This window comes from Notothenia rossii, assembly GCF_949606895.1.
Source record: "Notothenia rossii genome assembly, chromosome: 8".
Lineage (NCBI taxonomy): Eukaryota > Metazoa > Chordata > Actinopteri > Perciformes > Nototheniidae > Notothenia > Notothenia rossii.
Window position 1 is genome coordinate 24173378 of NC_136906.1, and position 22135 is coordinate 24195512.

Consider the following 22135-nt stretch of genomic DNA (forward strand, 5'->3'; position numbering starts at 1 on the left):
ACCACGATGCATCTCATTTTGTGAGATGCACACTGAAGAGACTTGCAATTATTTGCCCCAGACTTCTGCTTTCAGATGTAGTTAATTATGAAGTTATTACCCTATCCCATAATAATCAAATTCAGAGGCAATAATGTCATATGATACATTATTTTATATATATTATATATTTATATTTATATAGTCTTAAAAGTTACAACCGGCCCTTTGAGTGCAACCATAATGCTAATTTGGCCCGCGATGAAATTGAGTTTGACACCCCTGCTTTAAGACAAGTCAAACTAATTTGATTTGTACCAAAAAGTCAATATCACCAAATACAAATGACTTTAGTATTTTTACAACACCCTCCCAAAAACATTTTATAGGGAAAAAACTTCAGGAAAAGCTACACAGGAAGGATCTGACTTTCTGAATAGACGGACATGCATTAGGTCATGTGTGCACAGAGTTATCAACCTACTGAAATGACATAATAGAATGACAAAATGATACAATACTATGTTGCTAAGCAGACACAACCACCATTAAGCCTCACAATGTCCACTTTGAGGATGGGCCAAACAAATGGAAAGAGAATGAAAACAGTGAAAAAAAGAGATGCTAATTCTCCTGATCTTTATCCAAAAATAGAGCAGCCATAACCATGACAACATCTTATTGCTGTCAGACAATTATGTAAGATCTATTACTCAATGGAAGCACTTGTATTTGTAAGTATTGATAAACAAGTCTTATTGCTGTGTCTTTAAGACAGTTTTGTGTTTGTGTTCAGGGGTCCTCCTCGTCGACCCCCTCCTCAGATCCAGGAGCAGGTGAAGACCCTGAACCAGTCTCTGCGTCTCGGACATCTCCTTTGTCGCAGCCGCAACCCTGACTTCCTCCTCAACATCATCCAGAGACAGGTAATGGACAGGGACCGATACTACACACTACAGAACTGCCCAAACTGTAACACATCTCTGCTACTTATAGTACCAAAAGATTGTCTCTATGTACGTCTGACTCACAAAAAAACGTTTAAAATAGGGATTGTTTCTCAAAAAGCTCATCATTTGCGAAACAGACTTGCTTTGGATTCAAATTAAGATCTATAAACATGTTTTTCAATCAATGTTGAACTTCAACTGGAGAAAACCTGTTGATGTTGAGTTATTTATTGTCAGCAAAAACATTGATCAAGATTAGTGTGAGCCTGACTTAAATAATACAACAAATCTACACATTATTCTTAGGCTTTAGTCTTCAGTGTGTGTCTTCTAACTGCTATACACTTTCCATCCCCCCAGGCCTCCTCTCAGTCCATGCCTTGGCTGGCTGATCTGGTCCAGTCCAGTGAGGGCTCTCTGGACGTGCTTCCAGTGCAGTGCCTGTGTGAATTCCTTCTGCATGACGCAGCGGATGACAGTCTGCCAATAGAGGATGACGAAGAGGGAGAGAGCAAAGAGCAGAAAGCCAAGAAGAGACAAGTATGTTGATTACTACACCATACCATACTGTTGGCAGGCAGCAATTACTGAAAAACAATCCTGCTTTGACAATCGTCTGAATTTGTTCTCAATAACTGGTCCTTATAAGTCTCAGAATGAAAATGCCAAATTTAAACTTGAGCTTTTTATTCTTGTGAGCAGCTCATTACTCACTCTTGCATAACCATCTGTCTTCCTGTTAGAGACAGCAAAAGCAAAGGCAGCTGCTTGGACGGCTCCAGGATCTTTTGTTGGGTCCTAAGGCCGACGAACAGACAACATGCGAAGTGCTGGACTACTTTCTGCGCCGCCTCAGCTCTTCTCAGGTGGCATCCAGAGTCCTAGCCATGAAGGTACCGTATTGGATCCAGATGAAAACTGCTTCAGAAGTATTGTGTTACTGTTGAACAGAATTATTTGACATGATATTCTTGTGCGTAGGGTTTGTCGTTGGTGCTGAGTGAAGGAGGCTTGAAAGATGGAGATGAGCGGGATCAGCCCATGGAAGAAGATTCTGCTGATGCTGAGCTGTTGCCGGGATACCAGTGGCTGCTACAGGACCTCCCAAAGCTCCCCTTGTTTGACAGCGTCAGAGGCATGACGTCCACCGCCCTGCAGCAGGTTGGTGATGACTTAACAACTGTCAATAACTGAATGTAAACCTTTAAGAAATGTTTTATAATAATGGAGTTTAACACTTGTCTTGTCTCTCTGCTTTCTTTTAGGCTATTCACATGGAGACTGATCCACAGACCATCAGTGCCTATCTCATCTACCTATCCCAGCATGCACCAGTGGAGGAGCAGGCTTCTCATAACGATCTGGCTCTGGTAATCATTAAATCCATCACATCGTTTTTCTTTAAGGAGATGGATCTGACATTTCTGAATAGGATGAATGAGACACCTATCCAGAGTTTCGAGATGCAGACAGGCGTATAGAGGGGAACATGTTTGCAAAAGTAATAGATATTCAAACACCTAAAAACAAGGAACACCTAAAAAAGGAATACTTGTTTAAGCATACTCTATATTTGGAATAATTGCAATGCTTTCCTATACTGCCGGAAATCCCTTTTTGAAGAATTGAAGTGTTCGTCCAAGCTTTCTTCTTTGACTAAAACTGAAATGTAACTTGGCAGAAAAACACAATGCCTGGTCTGCATCTGCCTTATTAGATTTGTCTGTGTTTATAGTGTGACTTTGGTGAATCCAAAATGCCAAAGTGAGTTAGATCATACACCATTACCTCATACACTCCAAACAATCCAAACTGTCCCTTCTATGTATTTTTGCTTTAATGGAGCAGTACTGACATGAATCATCTGTTCCTCTATCACTCCTCTACAGGACGTCGCCCGGCTTATTGTGGAGCGTTCCACCATCATGAACAGCCTGTTCTCTAAGCATTCCTGCAGACCTGAGTCTAATGCTGTGCTCAGTGCCTTCCTCACCATCTTCTCCACATACATCAGGAGGATGAGGAAGACCAAAGAGGGCGAGGATCTCTACAGCTGGGTGAGCATTAGGGCTGTCCCGAATACCATTTTTTCGGGCTCCGGATATTCGGTAGTAATCAGCAGCGAATATTCGGTGCGGAGAGATTTATATTTTCTTTTTATAAAAACATTTTTCAAAAAAACATTTTTTTTCAAAAAGGTTTCATAACACGCTCCGAATCCGAGACACCTGACAACACGCTGTTAAGCAGAAGCGCAGAAAGAGCATACTATTACGATTTATATTTATATATTGTCTCAGTACTCGCAAACATTAAAACTAAATGTGTCCTCTGTAGGGTAACTGTAGGGTCTGCTGTATTGTTGAGGATGTTGATGGCTGGGATGCGTTGCACAAGTTATTATTAGGCTGAGCTACTCAACTCAACCATTGCCTTAGCCCCAGATGTTCCCACATTACTCCTATTATTTTCACTATTCGGATAAAATAAAATAAACAATTTGGTTGCTTGCTTGCAACTATTTTCCAAGCAAAGTAAGTGCACGTTTTTATCATGTGTAACGTTACTGTTTGAACGGCGGATAAAGCAGCTTCATCATGGCAACTTGACAACAGCTAAGCTAGTCTACTACTTACAGCATCCAGGTGACTTTTCAGAGTTGTTGTGCCACTGTGGTAGGCCAGTTTCTTATCGCATATTTGGCAAATATTCTTCTTACCGTCGTCCAATTTAAAATGGTCCCACACAGTTGAAGTCTTCGGCATTTTGTGGGTGAAACGAGGTGAAGCGTGCGGTTTGTGTTAGTGACTGTGAGTCAGGGGCGGACTGGGAGGAAAAAGTGGCCCGGGGATTAATTGAGAGACAGGCCCACTTAATGCGCGGCATGTATTGGCCGGCCGGCGACGAAAGTATGTTACTTAACAAAAAACCCTATGCATTTAATGTTATTTTGGACCATTATTCATATAGTAATCACATTACCTGAGCCCTTGAGTTGCCAAGAGCAAAATAGTTACAGCATATATTTAGTGATTTTAATGTTAACAGATCATTGATGCAATAACATTTGGACCCAATTTGCCTGACTTAACGCATGGAATAAAACATGGGCGTAGGAAGCATCCTCAATGTGGGTGAGACAATTTAACAGGGGGTGTGGGCAGGTGTTGGACCTCACCTCCTCTAGGGGGGTCCGGGGGCATACTCCCCCGGGAAGACTTTTTTTTAAATGTTGAAGTTAAATGCATCAATCTGGTGCACTTTGAGAGCAAAATGATGGACTAAATCTATGGATACATCTCTCAACACCCATATGAAACAGAACTGTAAACAGATTTACTTTTTCTTTCAACATTTATTCAGCAAGTGGAGGCAAAAGTGACTCACCCAAAACAATAAACCTGCTAGCTAACTAGCCTAAACTCAGTAACATAATGTGGGCAACACGTACTTCTCCACAGCCGCGCAACCTCTGAGTCAGACGTCACTTCCCTCTTTTCTATCCTACGGGTACAGCCACTGCCACTGAACCCTGTTTCCCTGCCAACGGAGCTTGTTTATCCAGCAACTGCCAGCTAGGTCTCTCAGTCACTCACTCCTGATCGTTCACTGCGCAGTGACAGCTGCTACGGGCCTGATGTGTGAAAGTGAAACTATCTGATAGATAGAACATAGGTAGCCTATCAAAACGGCCCAGCCCAGCACAGCCCAGCCACCTGCCCACACCCCCTGTTACATTTATACTAGCTACTACCTGTACTAGCCGGTAGGATCTAGGTAAGCAAAAAAAAAGAAAAAGGGATTGGCCGGAACACTAACAAATGTGGGCCGGTAGGATTTAGGCAAAGAAAAAAAAAAATGTGTTGATTTTTTAATTCTTAATTTTTAATTTTTTGGCCCTCCGGCCCACGCACAGCACCGGCCCACCGGGATCCAGAATGCAGCGGCTCGTCTGGTCTTCAACCTTCCCAAATTCTCCCACACCACACCGCTCCTCCGCTCCCTTCACTGGCTTCCAGTAACTGCTAGAATCCACTTCAAGACACTGGTACTTGCGTACCATGCTGCGAATGGATCTGGCCCTTCCTACATCCAGGACATGGTTAAACCGTACACCCCAGCACGTGCACTCCGCTCTGCGTCAGCCAAACAGCTCGCTGCACCCGCACTGCGAGGGGGACCCAAGTTCCCGTCAGCAAAAACACGTGGGTTTGCTATCCTGGCTCCAAAATGGTGGAATGAGCTCCCCATTGAAATCAGGACAGCAGATAGCTTACACATCTTCCGACGCAAACTGAAAACTCATCTCTTTAGACTCCACTTCGAGCGATAGAATTACTAACAAAGCACTTATATACTAATAAAGGGCTGGCTTTCTAAATGCCAGTTGAGTAGCACTTGAAATGTTTGGCTCTATGAAACCTGATGTACTTATATGATTCTGTTTTCTTAAAGGTTGTATCTTCCTGGTCGAATGCACTTATTGTAAGTCGCTTTGGATAAAAGCGTCAGCTAAATGCAATGTAATGTAATGTAATGGGAAAACTCCCGGTATTCCCAATGGCCAGTCCGCCCATGCTGTGAGTGAACGCGATGTCAGGAGCACAGGCTGAGATTGTATATATTTCCGCATTTTAACAGTGCAATTCAAAAGTATAAATATAGTATAAGAATATGGCAATTCGCCTTTATTATTTTTGGAAGAAAAAATAATATTTAAAAAAAATGTTTTTTATTTTTATACATGACATATATTTTTTAAATGTCTCCAGTACCGATAAAAAGACCAATAACGTTGGAGCTTAACGGCGCGTAAAACACACGTGATGACGTCACCAACGAATCGACGACTGAATTAGTTGGCAACTAATTTGATAATCGATTAAGTCGATTAGTTGTTGCACCCCTAGTAGAGGGTTAAAGATGATTTATATACAAAAATAGTTGCGTCTCTCTACTAGGCACTATGGGGTGGCAAAATGTGCTTGACAAATGTGCTTTCTTCAGTCAGAGTCTCAGGACCAGGTGTTTCTGCGTTGGACTACAGGAGAGACCGCTACCATGCACATACTTGTAGTCCATGCCATGGTCATCCTGCTGACTCTGGGGCCCCCTAAAGGTAGTCATGTTCACTTTCCCGTTAATCGTTTACAATGTTAAATGGGCTTTGCTAATGTGTTTACCATTGTGCATTTTACAGGAGAGAGTGATTTCTACGCTCTTTTGGACATTTGGTTTCCCGACAAGAAACCCCTTCCCACTGCCTTCCTGGTTGATACCTCAGAGGAAGCCCTTCTGCTGCCTGATTGGTTAAAACTGAGGATGATCCGATCAGAAGTTTCTCGATTGGTCGATGCAGGTACAACTTGCCATAGTGGACAAGAAAAGGTGTTGTTCACCATGTAAATAAATGAGTACTTCCTCACAAAAGCATACATGTGTCTCCCTCAGCTCTACATGACCTGGAGCCTCAGCAGCTGCTGCTGTTTGTTCAGTCCTTTGGCATCCCTGTGTCCAGCATGAGCAAACTGCTGCAGTACTTGGATCAGGCTGTCTCTCATGACACTCCAACGCTGGAGGAGAACATCATGGATAAGCGTAAGAGTGCTGCAGATACCTCACGTTTAAAATTGTTAAAGATTTCTAGATATTAAGACTTATGGACTATACTTATATCATCTTGTATTTATCCTCCAATAGACTACATGGCCCACCTGGTTGAAGTGCAGCATGAGCGAGGGGCCACTGGGGGGCACACTTTCCATTCCTTACTGAGCTCCTCTCTTCCACCAGACAGAGGTTGGTGAACTCCCAATGATTGTGTATGAGCTCGTTGTATTTTATGACATCGACAGATGTTTTCCATATTTTACTGTCTCTCATAGTGAAGGTAGTATTACGTACAATAATCTAAATATGTTTAACAATATAAAAAATGTTTATACTTGAATAAATGATTTGATTTCATAGTGCTTTGAATGCCAAGTGTCTGACCAGGAAATGTTCAAAAATAATTGTATGACTCCATGTCCCTCCTGATAGATGCTGCCGAAACAAGTAAGGCCAAAGTTACCGTGGAAACGCCGCACAGCTCTGTGAAGATGAGAGCAGCCAGTCAGCTTCCTACAGTCGGGCCTGATGACGATCTCACTGGCATGATGCTTCAGGTGGGATGTACAAGCTGTTTTAATGAAATGTTTCTGCAATATGATATTATTTATTATTTTTGGATAAAATGTGCATAAAAGACAATTTTGTGGCTAAATCTCAGTTGTTATTGTTATTAAAAAAAACACACACACTATAGCAATAGTGTATCCTCATGATTTCTTCCAAACTGTTGAGTCTCTTGTTTGTCAAGCTGACCTGTTTCTGTTTCCCTTGCTCTTAAAGATATTCCCAATGAAAGTGGACCCTCGCTGGCACGGCCCCCCTCCCAGCCAGCTCTCCCTGGCCTTGCAACAGGCCCTTGCTAAGGAGCTGATGCGGGCCAAGCAGGGCCAGATCCAGCAGGGAGGGCTGGCTTTCCGGCTCCTACAAGCCATTGCAGCCCTGCTCACCTCTGCTCATGCAGGGCCCATTGTCCTGTCAATGCACCACAGCCATGCCCTCTCCTGCCCTCTCATGCGCCAACTGCACCTCTACCAGGTAAGGCTTGCTTACAATCAGCATATCATTCAATTTTCAGTAATAAAACGTTGGAATGTAAGATTTCTTTTCTTGTTTCTTCCAGCGACTCGTGTCCCAGGACGTGGCTTTCTCCTCACTATTCCTCAAGGTCATTCTGGAGATGTTGATCTGGTTGGACAACCCAACTGTGGAGGCGGGGCCGCTGAAGACTCTGCTCAAATCCTTCGCTGGTCAGAACTCAAGCAAACAGAGGCACAATGATGGTGAGACCCTCAACGCTTCATCTTTCAAAAATGTTGAACAAATAATTCTATATAATCAGAGAGTGACAAGTGTGTGTGCCCTGCAGTGCGTACAGGTTTCCTCCAACTATCTGAGGCTTTGGCATATCGCAGAGATGTTGAAGGGCCACTGAGAGCCGTCATTGCAATGCTGAAAGCTGGAGACCGATGTAATGCAGAAGCTGAGCTCATTGGGAAAGGTATGCATGTGTTTTCACTTATCATCATATTAAGTGTTTCAAACATTTGTGAAATAATGAGTGGCTTCAACAAGTGTTAATTTATTACAGTGTTGATTAATGAAGTGAAAAGTATTTTGTTTTTAGTAAAGATGTCAACAGTTTTGTATAATTGTTTACTTTTCACTGACCTCTTGAATAGAATTTGGTTTTTTTAATACTGGAAAAGTTCTAAAATTCCCCTTTTTTAAATATATATTTATAAAGTATTTTGACAACACAAATTCAACTTTGACAAACGAAAAGTGCTTTTACTATAATAAAAAAAAAGAAAGAAAAAAAAAGCAGAATACAAAAAAAAAAAAAAGGCAGTAGCTGATTATTTTTCACATTTTAACATTTGATAGCCCAGGTGAATGTAATCAAAAACTAACGTTTGGGTTTGGTTACATGACGATGGATAATGGGCTGTCCAAACTTAAAATGCTCTAAAAAAAAAAGTATATATATATTTTCCAGTGTTACAAGGTCTGATGGAGGTGAGGTCGCCGTTTTTGGAGGAGCTGCTGTCTCTGTTGATGACTGTTGGTACACAGAACGGGACGGCCGGCCCTGTTGCCATGGTGATCTCCTTGCTGCTTCAGGAGAGTGAGGAGCAAGCAGTGAAAATGGAAGTGGATTCTAACAAGTGAGCACGGCATATTCTATTTCCCTTTCAAGTCATGCAAGCAACATTCATATGTGACAGGACTAAATGACCAACGCCTGTGACAGAAGAAATAGCAAAGCAGGCGCTCGCTGTCGGTGGCCGTGTACTTCGGGAAAAAATGCTATTTGATTTGGTTCGGAAAGGTTTAATTGGTTTTGCAGCTTTACAGATTCAGGAGCTGTGAAAATCAAAGAACACTTTACAGAATCACTGCCTGTGAGGCAGGTAAACATTCAGAGTTTGCTCAGACATTGACGCGTCCAAGGTCTCTTCCAAGCAGTTAAAGTAGAGGGAGATAGAGATCTTATTTGTATTGCTAGAAAAGACTGCCTTGCTATACACAGTTTACTACTGTGTATAGCATTTGGCATTGCCAAGACAGATTTCATATGACAAATGTAATGACAAAATGTAATATTTGTTTGTTGAACCAGTACGTTGGGACATCATGCATTAGATCTTTAGCTTAGCTTTATTCTGGATATAGGAGGATACAAGATTTAATTGCAGGTCAGGATAAAAAACATTCACAATAAATTGATTGCGATTCATTTCTATTATCAGGATATTTGTGAAAATCCTTGTATTGTGACTTAGATAAGCTGTTCAAGTGGCCGCTATAGTAGAGAGGGGAAAATATATTGCATTAAAAAATACTTTAACAAGTAAGAAAAAAACAGACTTGCGCAATAGTTCTATTTTTGTAATGTATACAAGGGACCTTATTAATTGTGATAAGCTTATTTAGGTCTATTAGATTACATTTTTTTACAAAAAAGGATTTTCCTGTGTGAAGCGATACGAAGAAATGTTTTTCAACAAAGTGTTTGGGGAAGGAATTCCAGTTTTAAAGCAAGTTTTAAGCATATATTAATGATTGGGAAACACTATTATTGTGGCCTGGCCAATGCCTCATTCTGGATGTACTGCACATTATCTTATTGAGGGTTTTATTAAGAAATGAAATATGTATTCAATCACATCTGACTCCATAGAGGTAGTAACCTTTGAGTTTCACTTTTGCCAGCAGCTCCGAAGTGACAAAGTCTGGACTGAGCTCTGGGCTGTTGGTTGATTGGCTGGAGCATCTCGACCCTGAGGTCACCTCCGTGTGTCCGGACCTTCAGCAGAAGCTGCTGTTTGCCCTCAACAGGGTAAGATAAGCCTCGCCTGCAGATAATGTACTTCCCCTGTCTTATCACACTGGACTGAGTGTCTGCTTGGCGTTCCTGATTCATGCTTTCTCACTTGGTCTCTATTCCAGGCAAGAGGAACCCCTGCCTACAGACCTTATCTCCTGGCTTTGCTTACACATCAGTCAAACTGGTCCACCCTCCTTCAGTGTATCGGCGCTCTTCTCAGCAAACGCAGGGACTACAAGTACGGACATTTCTTTAAAGGGGCCCTATTATGCTTTTCAGGCTTTTCCCTTTACCGTAGTGTGTTATAAAGGTTTTGGTGCTAAAATCCCAAATTCACGCCAGAAGAAGATTTCTACATTACACTTGCGCTTCTATTGGCTTGCACTACAACACATTTTACATAATAGGCTAAGGGGATGAATCTCTAAGTGGTAGACCAATCACAACAGACCCAGCCAGCTAACCAACCAGACTGGTTTCATACAGAGGGTGAAAAAAGGTGCTGCAGCACAGGCAGTATGAGAAGAATAAAGAGCTTTTTCAACATTAAAGCATGGAAACATATACGCACAAAATACAATTATGAAACCTGAAATTGAGCATAATTGGGCCCTCTATCTGCCATAGCTTTTTTTTTAACTGATTTATTTGTAATGTGTTGTTTCTTTCAGTGAGAGCTTATCCTTAGTGTCTTTCTGTGTAACGTTTTTTAGGCTTGACCCATCATCCGCCCTGGATTTCCTGTGGGCATGCAGCCACATCCCGCGTATCTGGCAAGGACGTGACCAGAAGATCCCTCAAGTAAGATCCAAATTCGACACACAAAGTTATTATACGCATTTCTAACGAGACCAAAGTCAGAGAGAGTTCACTCTGCTGCAGCAGATCACAGACGTATTGTTCTTTGTATCTCTGCAGAAGAAAACAGAGAAGTTTGTGCTGCGCCTCAGTTCTGAGGAGCTCATCAGCCTGGTGGACCTGATCCTGGCCGAGTCGGAGCTGAACACTCGCGACTCACCTCAAGATGACAAAAGCAGCTTGAACCAAGCCTCCTGCTCCCTCATCCAATCCAGGCTGCCCCTGCTACACTCCTACTGCAGCGGAGAGCTAGAAAACATCAAGAAGGTCTCCGAGTACCTCATTAACTGCACCAAGAAATATGAGGACAGGTAAGGAGTATATCACCTGTCATTTAGTGTGTTTATTGTTTCAATGCTAATCTTCTAGTCTTACATTTGTAACTATATCACATTATGTCACCGTCACCAAAGTACTTAGCTCATACATTTGGACACATTGTTTTGTTCTTTCTAATTAGCCCAAACACAGAAAGTCAGCTGGTAAACTTGGGGTAAATCACACTAGATGTTCCTTCCCGCTGCAGATGAACTTTTCAGACATCCTCTGTCAGCCACAATGCTGCGGAGCAGGGGAAACTCGATAATTAGGTCTATTGGTGTGAAATTAAAACCAGCAGAAGTCGTCTGTACTGTGATCTCTTTAAAAGCTCAGTGTATTATAATGAAGCCAAGAGGATTAAGGCTGAAGCTCTAAACTTGCCTGTGTTGTGAATTCCTGCTCTGACTTAGCTGTCAGAGATCAGGGTGCAACTCTTTGTGGAGGCAAACCCTCCTTTCATGAATATGTCTCTGGTTATTAAACCACTTTAATGAGGAAACTTTGGCCAAGGTCAAGCAAAATGAGCTTCCGAATTACAGTATTTTAAGTACAGCTAAGCTGTCTGTTAAAAATTGTTGCTTGCAGAAACATAGCAGGATAAAAACATGTTGAAAGTAAGGGTTTTGGCCTTGTGTGGAATACACACTTGAGTCTATGTTGAGCATTCTTCTTGGGAAACCTCGCTGTCAGATAAGCTGCTGTTTATTCCAATTACACACCAACTATTGAACAACAGACGGACTCTTTACTCTTGGTCAAGGTCGTTCTGATTTGCTTAATTCCTAGCGTGTATTACACACTTCATTTAGTATAGAGTACATCATCTGAGCCCGACAAGAGCCTTAAAGGATTTTATAAAACCACAGAGACTTCAAGGCAAATGCCCCAGAATTACATTACGCTATTCATGTGCCTAGTTTGTGTTAGTGTACATGAATTATTCTCGCTTGTAGACATAAGTAATAGAAAAATGCTTTATCGTGCTCTTATCTGCGATCTCATATCAGCTCTGCTCATAATCCAATAAAAGAGATGAAGAAAGTGAAGTTTTCCGTGATACCAAGAACACAGTTAGCTTTATAATGTTAGTCCCACCATAGAGTTTGAATGCTGTGACAAACTTTGTCTTGCTGCACAAAATTTGTCAACCAGCCAATGTAAAAAAAAAAAGAAATAGCTTCAAGCCGCACAACTCATATGTCAACTGAATACGATTAGGGATTACAGATCAGATTTCTGTGTAACTACGCTTCTAGCTTTAGCACAGAGCCAATAATAAAATGTATTTCCCCTCGTGTGAACGACACATTCCTGCAGTTGGTTTCAACGTTTACCTTTTTGTTTATTTTCTCTTTCAGTGCGATGAATAAGCGGTGTCAGAACTTGCTGCTGCAGATTTATCTGCACTTCCCCGAGGTCATCCAGCACGTCACTCTGCCAGAAGGCACCTTCAGCAGTGGGGGGGCTGCGGACGGCAGCAGCTGCAAGGTAAACATGTCTTACCTGTTTGGTCATAAACATTTACCATCTAATTGTAGGTGATTTCGTTGTTAAATGTGTTGCCCTGATATGTTCGGTCATTCTTCTTGTGAATATAAGAGATGTCATACTGTACATGGACCAGATGCACTTCATGTGGAGTAAATATCTTGGGTCATATTCACAAACATTTAGGGAATACTCTATTAGTCCTAGACTGAGACTTTTAGCAGTTGTTCCCCTTAGGAGCTCTCTTAAGGGCAAAGATTGATTGTAAATGTATCTACCAGAATCTGGTAGGTAGGTGAAATTCTTAGAAAATAATAGTTTTTAAAGGTCTTTCTTAGAATTTTGCTTTAAGAAGCTTTATGAAAACTGCCCTTGGTTAGATGTATGACTTTCCTTAACCCTTTGGAGTCCTGGGTTAATTTGGCCGTTTTCGCATACTTTTGTCTTACTAAGAAATGTTTGGCATGTCAATGTTTGGTATCTTTTTTTTAAGGACAAACTCACTTATATAACCTGATAGTTATTTCTTTCATTTTGAGATACTATATGAACATTTTGGACCCAAAATCACAAAAAAACATAAAAACAGATTTTGAAAATGATATTATTTTTCATATAGGTAACACAAACATACACAACAAAACCGTTTGAAAGCTGGAAATATATGCATGGGATGTCACTATGATAATGTGAAAGTTTGATTGAGGTAGCATGAACTTATATACAAATGTTATGAACAAATAACAGGTGTATCCATAGGCTTTTTTTCCTAATTTCTCAAGTTCTGTCAACAGTAGGCACAACAAAACATTTAAAAGCTTAAATAATGTACATGGGATTTCATTCTGATAAGGCAAAAGTGTTATTATAAACATAATACAAATATATATATATATATATATACACATTATGTACAAAAATCAGTTTTTTCTGTCTTTATCTGTGCCACGCTTCAAAGCAGTTTCAGTCAGCGACACAGAGGGCAACATCACAGGCTCCTCCTCCTCCTCCTCCATGTCAAAAAACAAGCTTATAGCTTGACTCACGTTCAGAGTTCTCTTCATCATAGTTGAATCTTCAAAACTCTAAATCTATCTAACTATATCTAAATTCTCAATGTGTGTCTGTCACTTTACTTCAATCGCAGTCTCCCGCCGCCTGTCTTCGTATATCTTCGTCTCTCTCCATTTCCCGCTGTCTCTCTTCGGTTCCCGCCGTCCCTCTTCGTTTCTTTTCGTCTCGCTTTGTATCACTCCGTTTACTTGATTACCTCACCCCCTCCCTGGTAAATACATCCTGTTGAGCAGAATCTACATTTTCCAGTATTTTCCGTTTCGTAAAATGATAAAATACGGCGAAGATATTCAAATATGTGCTTCCATTTTTCATACTTTTGAAATGTATTAACTTGATATCATTGTATCTCCGTGTTTACTGGGTCTTTTTTCATGAAACAAAGACTGGGATATAGTTTCAAGCCGGTACTTTCGACAGAAACACACGGCAATGCTGTCCGGACTGTTGTTTTCATGCGGCACCGGCTTGAACAGGTCATGTGATCTGATCACGCCGGCGTGACGGTCGACTCCAAAGGGTTAATATATTTGGAAATGAAAGCGGGCAAGCAGCAAATACACTGACATAATCCATACCTCATCACCAAAAAGGTCACAAGTCATGACCTCCAGCCTTCACCATGCGCCATTGGCTGCACTCTCCACTGTTCTCCATAGAAAGCATGGATAATGCTGATCTTAAGAAATGCCAATCTTTTTGAATTCATAAAAATCACTGCCATTGCCATCACCAATACAAACTACCGTAATTTTCGGACTATAAGGCGCACCTGAATATAAGCCGCAGCAGCTACATTGAATGATGTGTACATATATAAGCCACACTGGACTATAAGCCGCAGCTGTTTTAATGTTTAATTACCATATGTAAGGGTTCGTGCACAGAGGGGATTGTCGGGAAAGAGATGGCTGTTTGAGGAAGCTCCCATTTATTAACATTTCAACAAACAAGTTGCATAACGTATTCAAGTGTTACTATTTAGTGCAATAGTAGCTACAGAACATGTGCTGTGCTGTGTAAACTGTACTGTATCACATAGCGTTTCAGACACACAAACTTTTCAACTTTCAAACTTAAACGGTGCGCTCCCAGCGCACGTACCGGCAGTGATCTACAGCAGTGGTTTTCAACCAGTGGTACGGGGACAAACTGTCTCGCTCTCGTAATGTCTGTCTGTCTTGCTCTCGTTCTGTCTCTCGTACCACTCTCGGTTCCACTTTTACTTTTGCGCGCTACCTGTCTCACTCTTTTCCGGCCTCCAGCTTTTCCTGCTGGAGCCCGCCGCTTAAAGGTGGGGGTCCGCGGACCGGCCATAGAGCCCATAGAGTTAAAGGTGGTGGACTGTAACCTGTAAAATCCATAGATTTAGGAGGTCCCCTAGTGGCCGTTAGCTGTAAAGATCCATAGATTAGCCGCACCGTTATATAAGCCGCAGCGTTGAAAAATGGGAAAAAAGGCGCGGCTTATAGTCCGAAAATTACGGTAGTTATTGTATCTTCATCACAGTGTGATATGTACTTATGGTATGTGCTTTCCCCAGCTTGATGTCCTGGTGCACCGCCTGGTGATACTGCTGGCTGATATCGGAGACTCAAAGTCTGTTGAGGGCCGCGTGTCAGACGCCAACCTCGCCTGCAGGAAGCTGGCTGTGTCTCACCCCGTCCTTCTGCTCAGGTGAACAAATACTCAGTGGTCCTCTGTTCTGTATTTCTGTATTTAGTCCACATATTCACCGACTGTAACACTGTTCTTCTTAAATGTTTTCCCCAGGCACCTGCCTATGATTGCAAGCCTCTTACAGGGTCGTATTCACCTGAACTTCCAAGAGTTTAGGCAGCAAAACCACATGACGTTCTTTAGCAATGTGTTGGCCATCCTGGAGCTGCTGCAGCCGCTTGTGTTCCACAGCGAGCACCAGAGGGCGCTTCAGGACTGCCTTCTGTCCTTCATGAAGGTTCTTCGGGTAGGAGGCTCACACACTGTCACATCTTCACCATAGGATAAAGACTCAGATCGGACCTAATCGCCTATTTTAATAAGCTACAAATCATGTTTCCTCCTGTAGAACTTCCAGAGGACTCGTTCCCCGTTTGTCTTCATCACCAAGTTCTTGCAGTTCACACAGAAATACATCACCCGCGATGCATCGTCCGCCATTCCCTACTTACAGAAGCACTCTGACATCTTGCAGTAAGTGTATCCGGGCAACTACAGTATATCTTTAAATGATGATATTCTGACTGTAATAAGTTGACTGTACTTACAGCAGAAACTGCTTGGTTGAAAGTCTGTTTTGCTGTTTCTCCTGCCAGGGTTCTGTGTGCAGAAAACCCAGAACTGGTTCAGCTGAAGTCTCTGCTGGCTGGACTCACTCTGCCGGTGAGGAGGTCTTCATCAGAGGTCTACCCAGAGGAGGGAGAGGGTGAGCAAAGGGGGATCTTTTGAGTTATTGGAGTTGTTACAGTGGCCACATATATCTAAAGCAGCAGTTAAAAGATATCTCGGTACATGGTGATATTTGATGTATTCAGCCTTTTGTGTCCAAAGACCATATGTGTTATGATAAGGCAAAAAGCCATATTTGTTCTGATGTCAAAGGCCTTGAAATCTGGTGCGGCGTACTATGAGCTAGTGTCTAACAGTCGAACTTTGAGATTTTTAGATCGCATCAAAAATAACACAATATATAAAATATACATTAAATATCAAACTAAAATCATTAAATAAATGATTTAATGTATATTAAAACGTTTTACATTTTCCTTATTCAACTTCTTATGATTTCATAAAACAGAATACTTGATTATGCTCCTTGTAGTTTCTGAGAAACAGTCATTTTCTTTGCAATACCATATTTAAGGCACATGGGACTGCTATATACCAACATAGTAGATCCATATGCCAAAGAAAACCTACTTTACAGCCAATCTGTTAGAACGATTAGAAAATGTCTTCAGCTTTGAGGTTCCTGGAAGCCCATATTTATGCCATACTAAGATGTGCATTGCATGCACAAATGAAGTCTTAAGATCCGCTGCTCTGCCTTTTCTTGTAAACTTCAATTCTGTTAAATAATTGCTTTTGCTCTCCACCAGACGACGTGTCCACTGGTTCCCTGCCCCTGGTCAGCATCTCTGCCTCTGTGTCTCTGAGTGCGGCTGACATGACGATGTACTTGAAGAAGATGTCGAGAGGAGGGGCAGTGGAGGGTAACAAACATACTGCTGCAGCAATTCACCATGTATAAATCCTGTATCATAATGAGTAATACACTCTTTTCTTATGCCACTGCTGTAGATGTGCTGGAAGTGTTGACAGAGGTGGATGAGAAGTCGAGGAGGAGCCCAGAGATCATCCAGTACTTCATCGTGAGTCATGAACAACATGAACACAAAAAAAGGTCAAGGGGTAAACCTGTCAGTTTGTAACTCATCCTTCCCCACCTTGTGTTTGCAGAACGATCTGCAGAGGCTCATGACGTCCTCGGAGGATTTGTGTCGGAACCTGGCCTTCAGTCTGGCCCTGCGCTGCATCCAGAATAATCCCTGGTAGGTTTGCAGCACTTCAGGACAATGTATACAGAAAACATGCTACAACCAAGAGGGAACGTGTAAAACAGTCTTTTTTTGTCTTTATCTTTTGTTTCGTGTTGTCTCATTTTGTCTATATTCCATATATTAATGTGATATTGTATCGCCTCTACTTCACGTTTTTGCATTGCCCTATGCACCAATAAAACATTTTTCAAAGATTGAATGTAGGGAAATGTTAAAATCATGGTGCAAGGCGAGCTGTTTGACAATCACTCAATCTTTATTCCATCTGTCACCATACTTTTGTCTGTTACTATTTACTTTTCACTCTGTAATAATGCATGTTTCTCTGCTGCAGCCTGGCAACAGACTTCCTGCCAACCTTCATGTACTGTATGGGCAGCGGTAAATTTGACGTGGTGCAGACGGCCCTCAGGAATCTTCCAGAATATGTCCTCCTCTGTCAGGGTAAGAGCATACTATAAATAAAATATGGTCACATGACCACATAGTTCTTAGTAGAACAAAGTGTTTAAACACAGCATGCACCCAAAGTCGCTGTCAGTCACGCCTGCACATGTTTTTCTTTCTTTACAGAACACGCAGACATCTTGCTCCACAAGGCATTTTTAGTGGGGATCTACGGGCAGATCGACACCAGTTCCATGATTGCAGAGTCAATGAAGGTCCTTCACATGGAATCAACAACCTAACAACCAAAAGCACACAACTACAACACACCATGTTCAAAATGGCGTCATTCAATTTCTTCATTCCAGAGCTGGATTTATTTGAATGTCTTTAGTTCAAACATTGGTCAAATTAGGTCAAGGCAGATGTATAAAGTCTGTGGCTCTTCATTGGTACAGATTCAAGGACCAATCAGTGATCTGTTAGCTAACAGTCAGATAATAACTCCTAATAATCTAAATTAGAAGTAATTCATGTAATGACTTAAATTTAGTGACTTCAAAGAATGCATTAAAACTCCCTCTAAAGCTGAAAATGTAATCATTCAAACATCTTATAAAATGCAACTTATTTTTAACTAATGATATATTTACCAATTATCATAAAAGATAACTAGGATTGGAATATTACAAGGTGATCTTATTCTACAATCGGTTAAAGAAAACATAGTATCTCCTAAATAATTAAATTAATCTTGCAGTAAAATAATACATATTATTTTAAAAACATCACTTTTTATTGCATTTTCATACATTCCGTGGGAGTCGTTGCAGTAATACATAACAGCCATAAATGATTACCAGATGCAAAGCTTGATGTTTATTTAGAAAATGGCACACTATATTCGGCTTGATATTTGTATTAGTTCGAATATGAAATGTCAACATTGTTGTATGATCAAATAACTACATGCTTCATATGTCGTTGTTTTTAATTAACAACAAATATTTCAATATTTCATGGTCCCCCATTCAGTGTTGTAGCGTTACAGTAGCAACTTGGCATCACTGAATGTGGTTTTTTCATTTGACTTTTCTTACTATTAAGAATAAGCAGCCAAAATGCCAATGCCTGAATACAATGTCCATGTTAATTAACATCATCTGTGAGCCACCATGATTTAAACTGAAATAAAAATACCTTTCTGAGTAAGCCCTTTTCTTTCTTTTTTGTATTCCCCTTTACCCAGTAGAAAGTGAATAGTGTTACATAGTTCAGCTATAAATTGTTCAAATTCAGTGTTTCAATGAAGACATTTTATCACTATTTAGTTGGAAAGAAGTTTCATTTGGAAATTGTAGAAACACAAATCTCACAAGAACCAATTATTACCTTTCAGAATAATATTTGAGCACCTCAAACTAAATGGAAAATGGAAACAAAATAAATGGCGCAACATTTATGGCCTCTCATTTCCTTCCAATCATTTGTGGATCGCATTCTCTTCATTGGCGTGTAACAGACAAATTAACATAGTGATGCACATGCTGTGATGGAAACCATTTTGCCATGAAAGTGTGAGTTGTTTTGCCCTGTGCCACTGACTTCATCTGCAAACCTCTTGATGGAGTCAAAGGGATAAGCTAAACAACGCGTAGGCATGCGGGTAAACCAGGAAAGTGGTCGTCCCCATTGATGGCAAATTAACCATGGCGGTAATTGTTCAATCACACAGAACAAAGTGTGCTTTGAAGACGTCATGTGGGTAGAGCATTTCACAGGTCAGACTGCTGCTGGGGTTTTGTTACGTAGAGGACATGAAGACGTATCCACAGCATGGTTAAGGATCCTCAGTGGGAGTGAGACATGCCCACACTTGTGGGTCACTGGAGACTCATTCAGAAATAACAGGCATTCAGCTGGCTGGCAGAAAGTGCAGCTTTTTCTTTTAAAATGTAACATCCGAGAATGTAGGTCAACGTACTCTTCATTTTTTTCAAAAACTGCCGACAAGAAAAACTCAACCCACATTCTTTTAATCTATTGGGCAACAACATATATAAATAGGCTGAGTTGTTGCAACAGTGTTGTATATAATTCAAACCCAATACATTGAAAATATATTATATATGTGCCTGTGTCTTCTGAACCCTCAGGATGCGTCTCAGTCTCCTTTAATGAATATGCATTCACACATCCAACCCATAGATCCAACCCCATAATTACCTTGTTCATTGGTAAACCCAATCATGTCTTACCAATCATGCCTCATGCCTGCTTATCTCTCTGCTGGCTCTGTGATGTGTTAATTGCACCTGTATGGTGTCCTATAACTAGCCGAGTGCTCTGTTTATGGTTATCTATCAACTTACAACACAAGTGTTAGCAGCCCAGGCACTTGGTCCGGCGCCAGCATCCTATTGGCTGGGCAGCAGTGAGGCGGAACAGAGATGAATGACAGCTAACGGGGAAGTGGTGGGAGGAAGAGAGGGTAGGAGAGGGGGGGGGGGGCGGGTGTAGCTGCCTGTTGCTGAATAGTCTGACGGACCACTGACAAGTTAACAACCTGTGCCTTTATTCATCATACCAGGCTGGATGCCCTGAGATGCAGCTGTGAAGAGCCACCGCTCATGTGTCAATGATGAACATTTAGCTTCAATCAATAAAATATCTTCACTGTACACATGTAGTACATGTAACCCTGGGCAGTGGAGTACATTTACTCAAGTACAGTTGAGACAGAGGTATTTGTACTTTACTTTTTTATGCCACTTGGAGATGGACATTTTCTATTTTTATTCCACTACATTTTTTGACCACTGTGGTTGCTTTTTAGAAGATTTAACAAATAAAGATTAATATAAAGGCAAATGCTAATCTCATAAAACACAACCTGTGTAATTCCAATGCTTTCTATCATAATCTGCACATTTCTATCAAATAAAAGGATTTCTTCTCTGAAATGTATTGAGATAATTGTTCAAGATCCAAAACAATTTTAACCTAATTTAAAGTGGACCTATCATGTTATATTTTAGTTATTGTAAGGCCATACCTATATAAAGCATGTCTGTGAAGTTTTTAGAGATTTGGGTATGGAGGAAAAATCTAATCAAGTTTTATTTATATAGCACATTTTTTAACAATTTTTGGTCGAGCCAAAGTGCTGTACATATAATAAAAAATAACCTACAGTGAAGACACTTTACAGCAAATACAACAGCACAGTTTGTGCAGAATATCAGTATGAGAAAACGACACCCTCTGTCCTTAGACCCTCACATCGTACAAGGAAAAACTACCAGAGAAAAACCATAAAAAAGAGAGAGGGTTGTGTTTTCTGCAACCTGATCAGAATGCGTGACTCCACCACGATTCTTTAACACCGCATTGCGTGGTGGAGTCACAAACTTTGCTACATTTACGTGTCTGCACCATGCAAACAACGATAGTTACGTATGTAACTACGGTTCTATGAATACTCGATGAACGCCATAGGCGGTGCTTTAGCACCGGATATCTTCTGTCTCGCACATGCGCAGGTCGAATATTTATATCAACAAAGTCACGTGTGACCTCGTATGACCCCGGAAGGCATAAGTTCCGGTGCCGTCAACAAGTTCAGTCCTATGGAATCTTCTCGCAGAAACACGAAATTCCGAGTGACCAAGAACTCTGGCGGTCATCCAGTATTCATAGAACCGTAGTTACATACGTAACTATCGTTCTATTTCATCCTTACTGACCGCCAGAGGCGGTGCTTTCGCACTGGATGACCTATACCAACAGAGTCACGAGGAAGTCTGAATACTCACCCTATAAGGATTGGCTGCTGAGCTACTTTTGAAATGACCAGCTCACCGAGGTCTACCAACCAAAAAGAAAATCCCAAATTGCAAGGATTGCTGAATAACAGGTTTTATTTATACATGGGATAACTACAATAGGGCTGCAACAAACGACTAATTTGATAATCGATTAATCTATTGGTTAATCGACTATTCGGACTATTACTGTATTATTATTAAATTAACTTAACAAATTGTTTACAAAATTAACATTGCTTTTTATTTAAATTAAATAAATAATATTTCACATCAAAAGAAACAACAATGTTTTAACAAATCGTATTAAATAATCTGATGACAGAACTGTAAAAAGAATAGCTGAAACTTTAACTAAATAAAGAGTAACTCAGTTACCTAATCATTAACCCATGTTTGTATAATTGTGTTAACTCAGTGTGTTGCTGCTAGCATACATAATACCTGACGTGGAAAAGTTACTCGTGGATGGGGGGGCAACAGAGCTACTAGAAAGACAGTCGAACCCGGTGCATTCCTCCGTCTGAATGTGGTGCACTTTTGCTAAATGTTTAGACAAATTGCTCGTGTTACCGCCCTTACTTGCTAAACAATCTTGGCAACGAGCATTGTCCACCTCAAGACGGGTAACATTTAACCACACCTTGGAGCGCTTCTCTCCACAATCCCCGCCGTGTGTTGCTGCATGTAGCAGCTGCGTGTGTGTAAACTGCCCCGCCCCCCTCGCACACGGGGTAGAGAGATCTCGTCTGG

General features: G+C 41.1%; 1 protein-coding gene across 4 annotated transcripts in view; it reads left to right on the top strand.

Annotated features, from left to right (window-relative positions):
* Positions 1 to 18770, top strand: part of ints1 (integrator complex subunit 1) — a 37894-nt gene extending 19124 nt beyond the window's left edge. For 2 of the 4 annotated variants that reach the window (XM_079641972.1, XM_079641974.1), the window contains exons 20-48: positions 776 to 905; positions 1290 to 1469; positions 1673 to 1822; positions 1911 to 2090; positions 2195 to 2299; positions 2819 to 2986; positions 5937 to 6048; positions 6130 to 6288; positions 6381 to 6527; positions 6630 to 6728; positions 6972 to 7096; positions 7323 to 7577; positions 7663 to 7822; positions 7909 to 8040; positions 8539 to 8707; positions 9756 to 9882; positions 9993 to 10108; positions 10584 to 10671; positions 10789 to 11039; positions 12408 to 12537; positions 15155 to 15288; positions 15385 to 15577; positions 15680 to 15804; positions 15927 to 16036; positions 16710 to 16823; positions 16912 to 16982; positions 17071 to 17162; positions 17506 to 17615; positions 17745 to 18770. In XM_079641972.1, the coding sequence (XP_079498098.1) occupies positions 776 to 905; positions 1290 to 1469; positions 1673 to 1822; positions 1911 to 2090; positions 2195 to 2299; positions 2819 to 2986; positions 5937 to 6048; positions 6130 to 6288; positions 6381 to 6527; positions 6630 to 6728; positions 6972 to 7096; positions 7323 to 7577; positions 7663 to 7822; positions 7909 to 8040; positions 8539 to 8707; positions 9756 to 9882; positions 9993 to 10108; positions 10584 to 10671; positions 10789 to 11039; positions 12408 to 12537; positions 15155 to 15288; positions 15385 to 15577; positions 15680 to 15804; positions 15927 to 16036; positions 16710 to 16823; positions 16912 to 16982; positions 17071 to 17162; positions 17506 to 17615; positions 17745 to 17860 (4048 nt within the window). In that variant the 3' untranslated portion in view covers positions 17861 to 18770. The remainder of the gene's footprint in view (positions 1 to 775; positions 906 to 1289; positions 1470 to 1672; positions 1823 to 1910; positions 2091 to 2194; positions 2300 to 2818; positions 2987 to 5936; positions 6049 to 6129; positions 6289 to 6380; positions 6528 to 6629; positions 6729 to 6971; positions 7097 to 7322; positions 7578 to 7662; positions 7823 to 7908; positions 8041 to 8538; positions 8708 to 9755; positions 9883 to 9992; positions 10109 to 10583; positions 10672 to 10788; positions 11040 to 12407; positions 12538 to 15154; positions 15289 to 15384; positions 15578 to 15679; positions 15805 to 15926; positions 16037 to 16709; positions 16824 to 16911; positions 16983 to 17070; positions 17163 to 17505; positions 17616 to 17744) is intronic. The other 2 variants (XM_079641973.1, XM_079641975.1) reach the window with 1 other exon arrangement.
* Positions 18771 to 22135: the final 3365 nt, after the last annotated feature.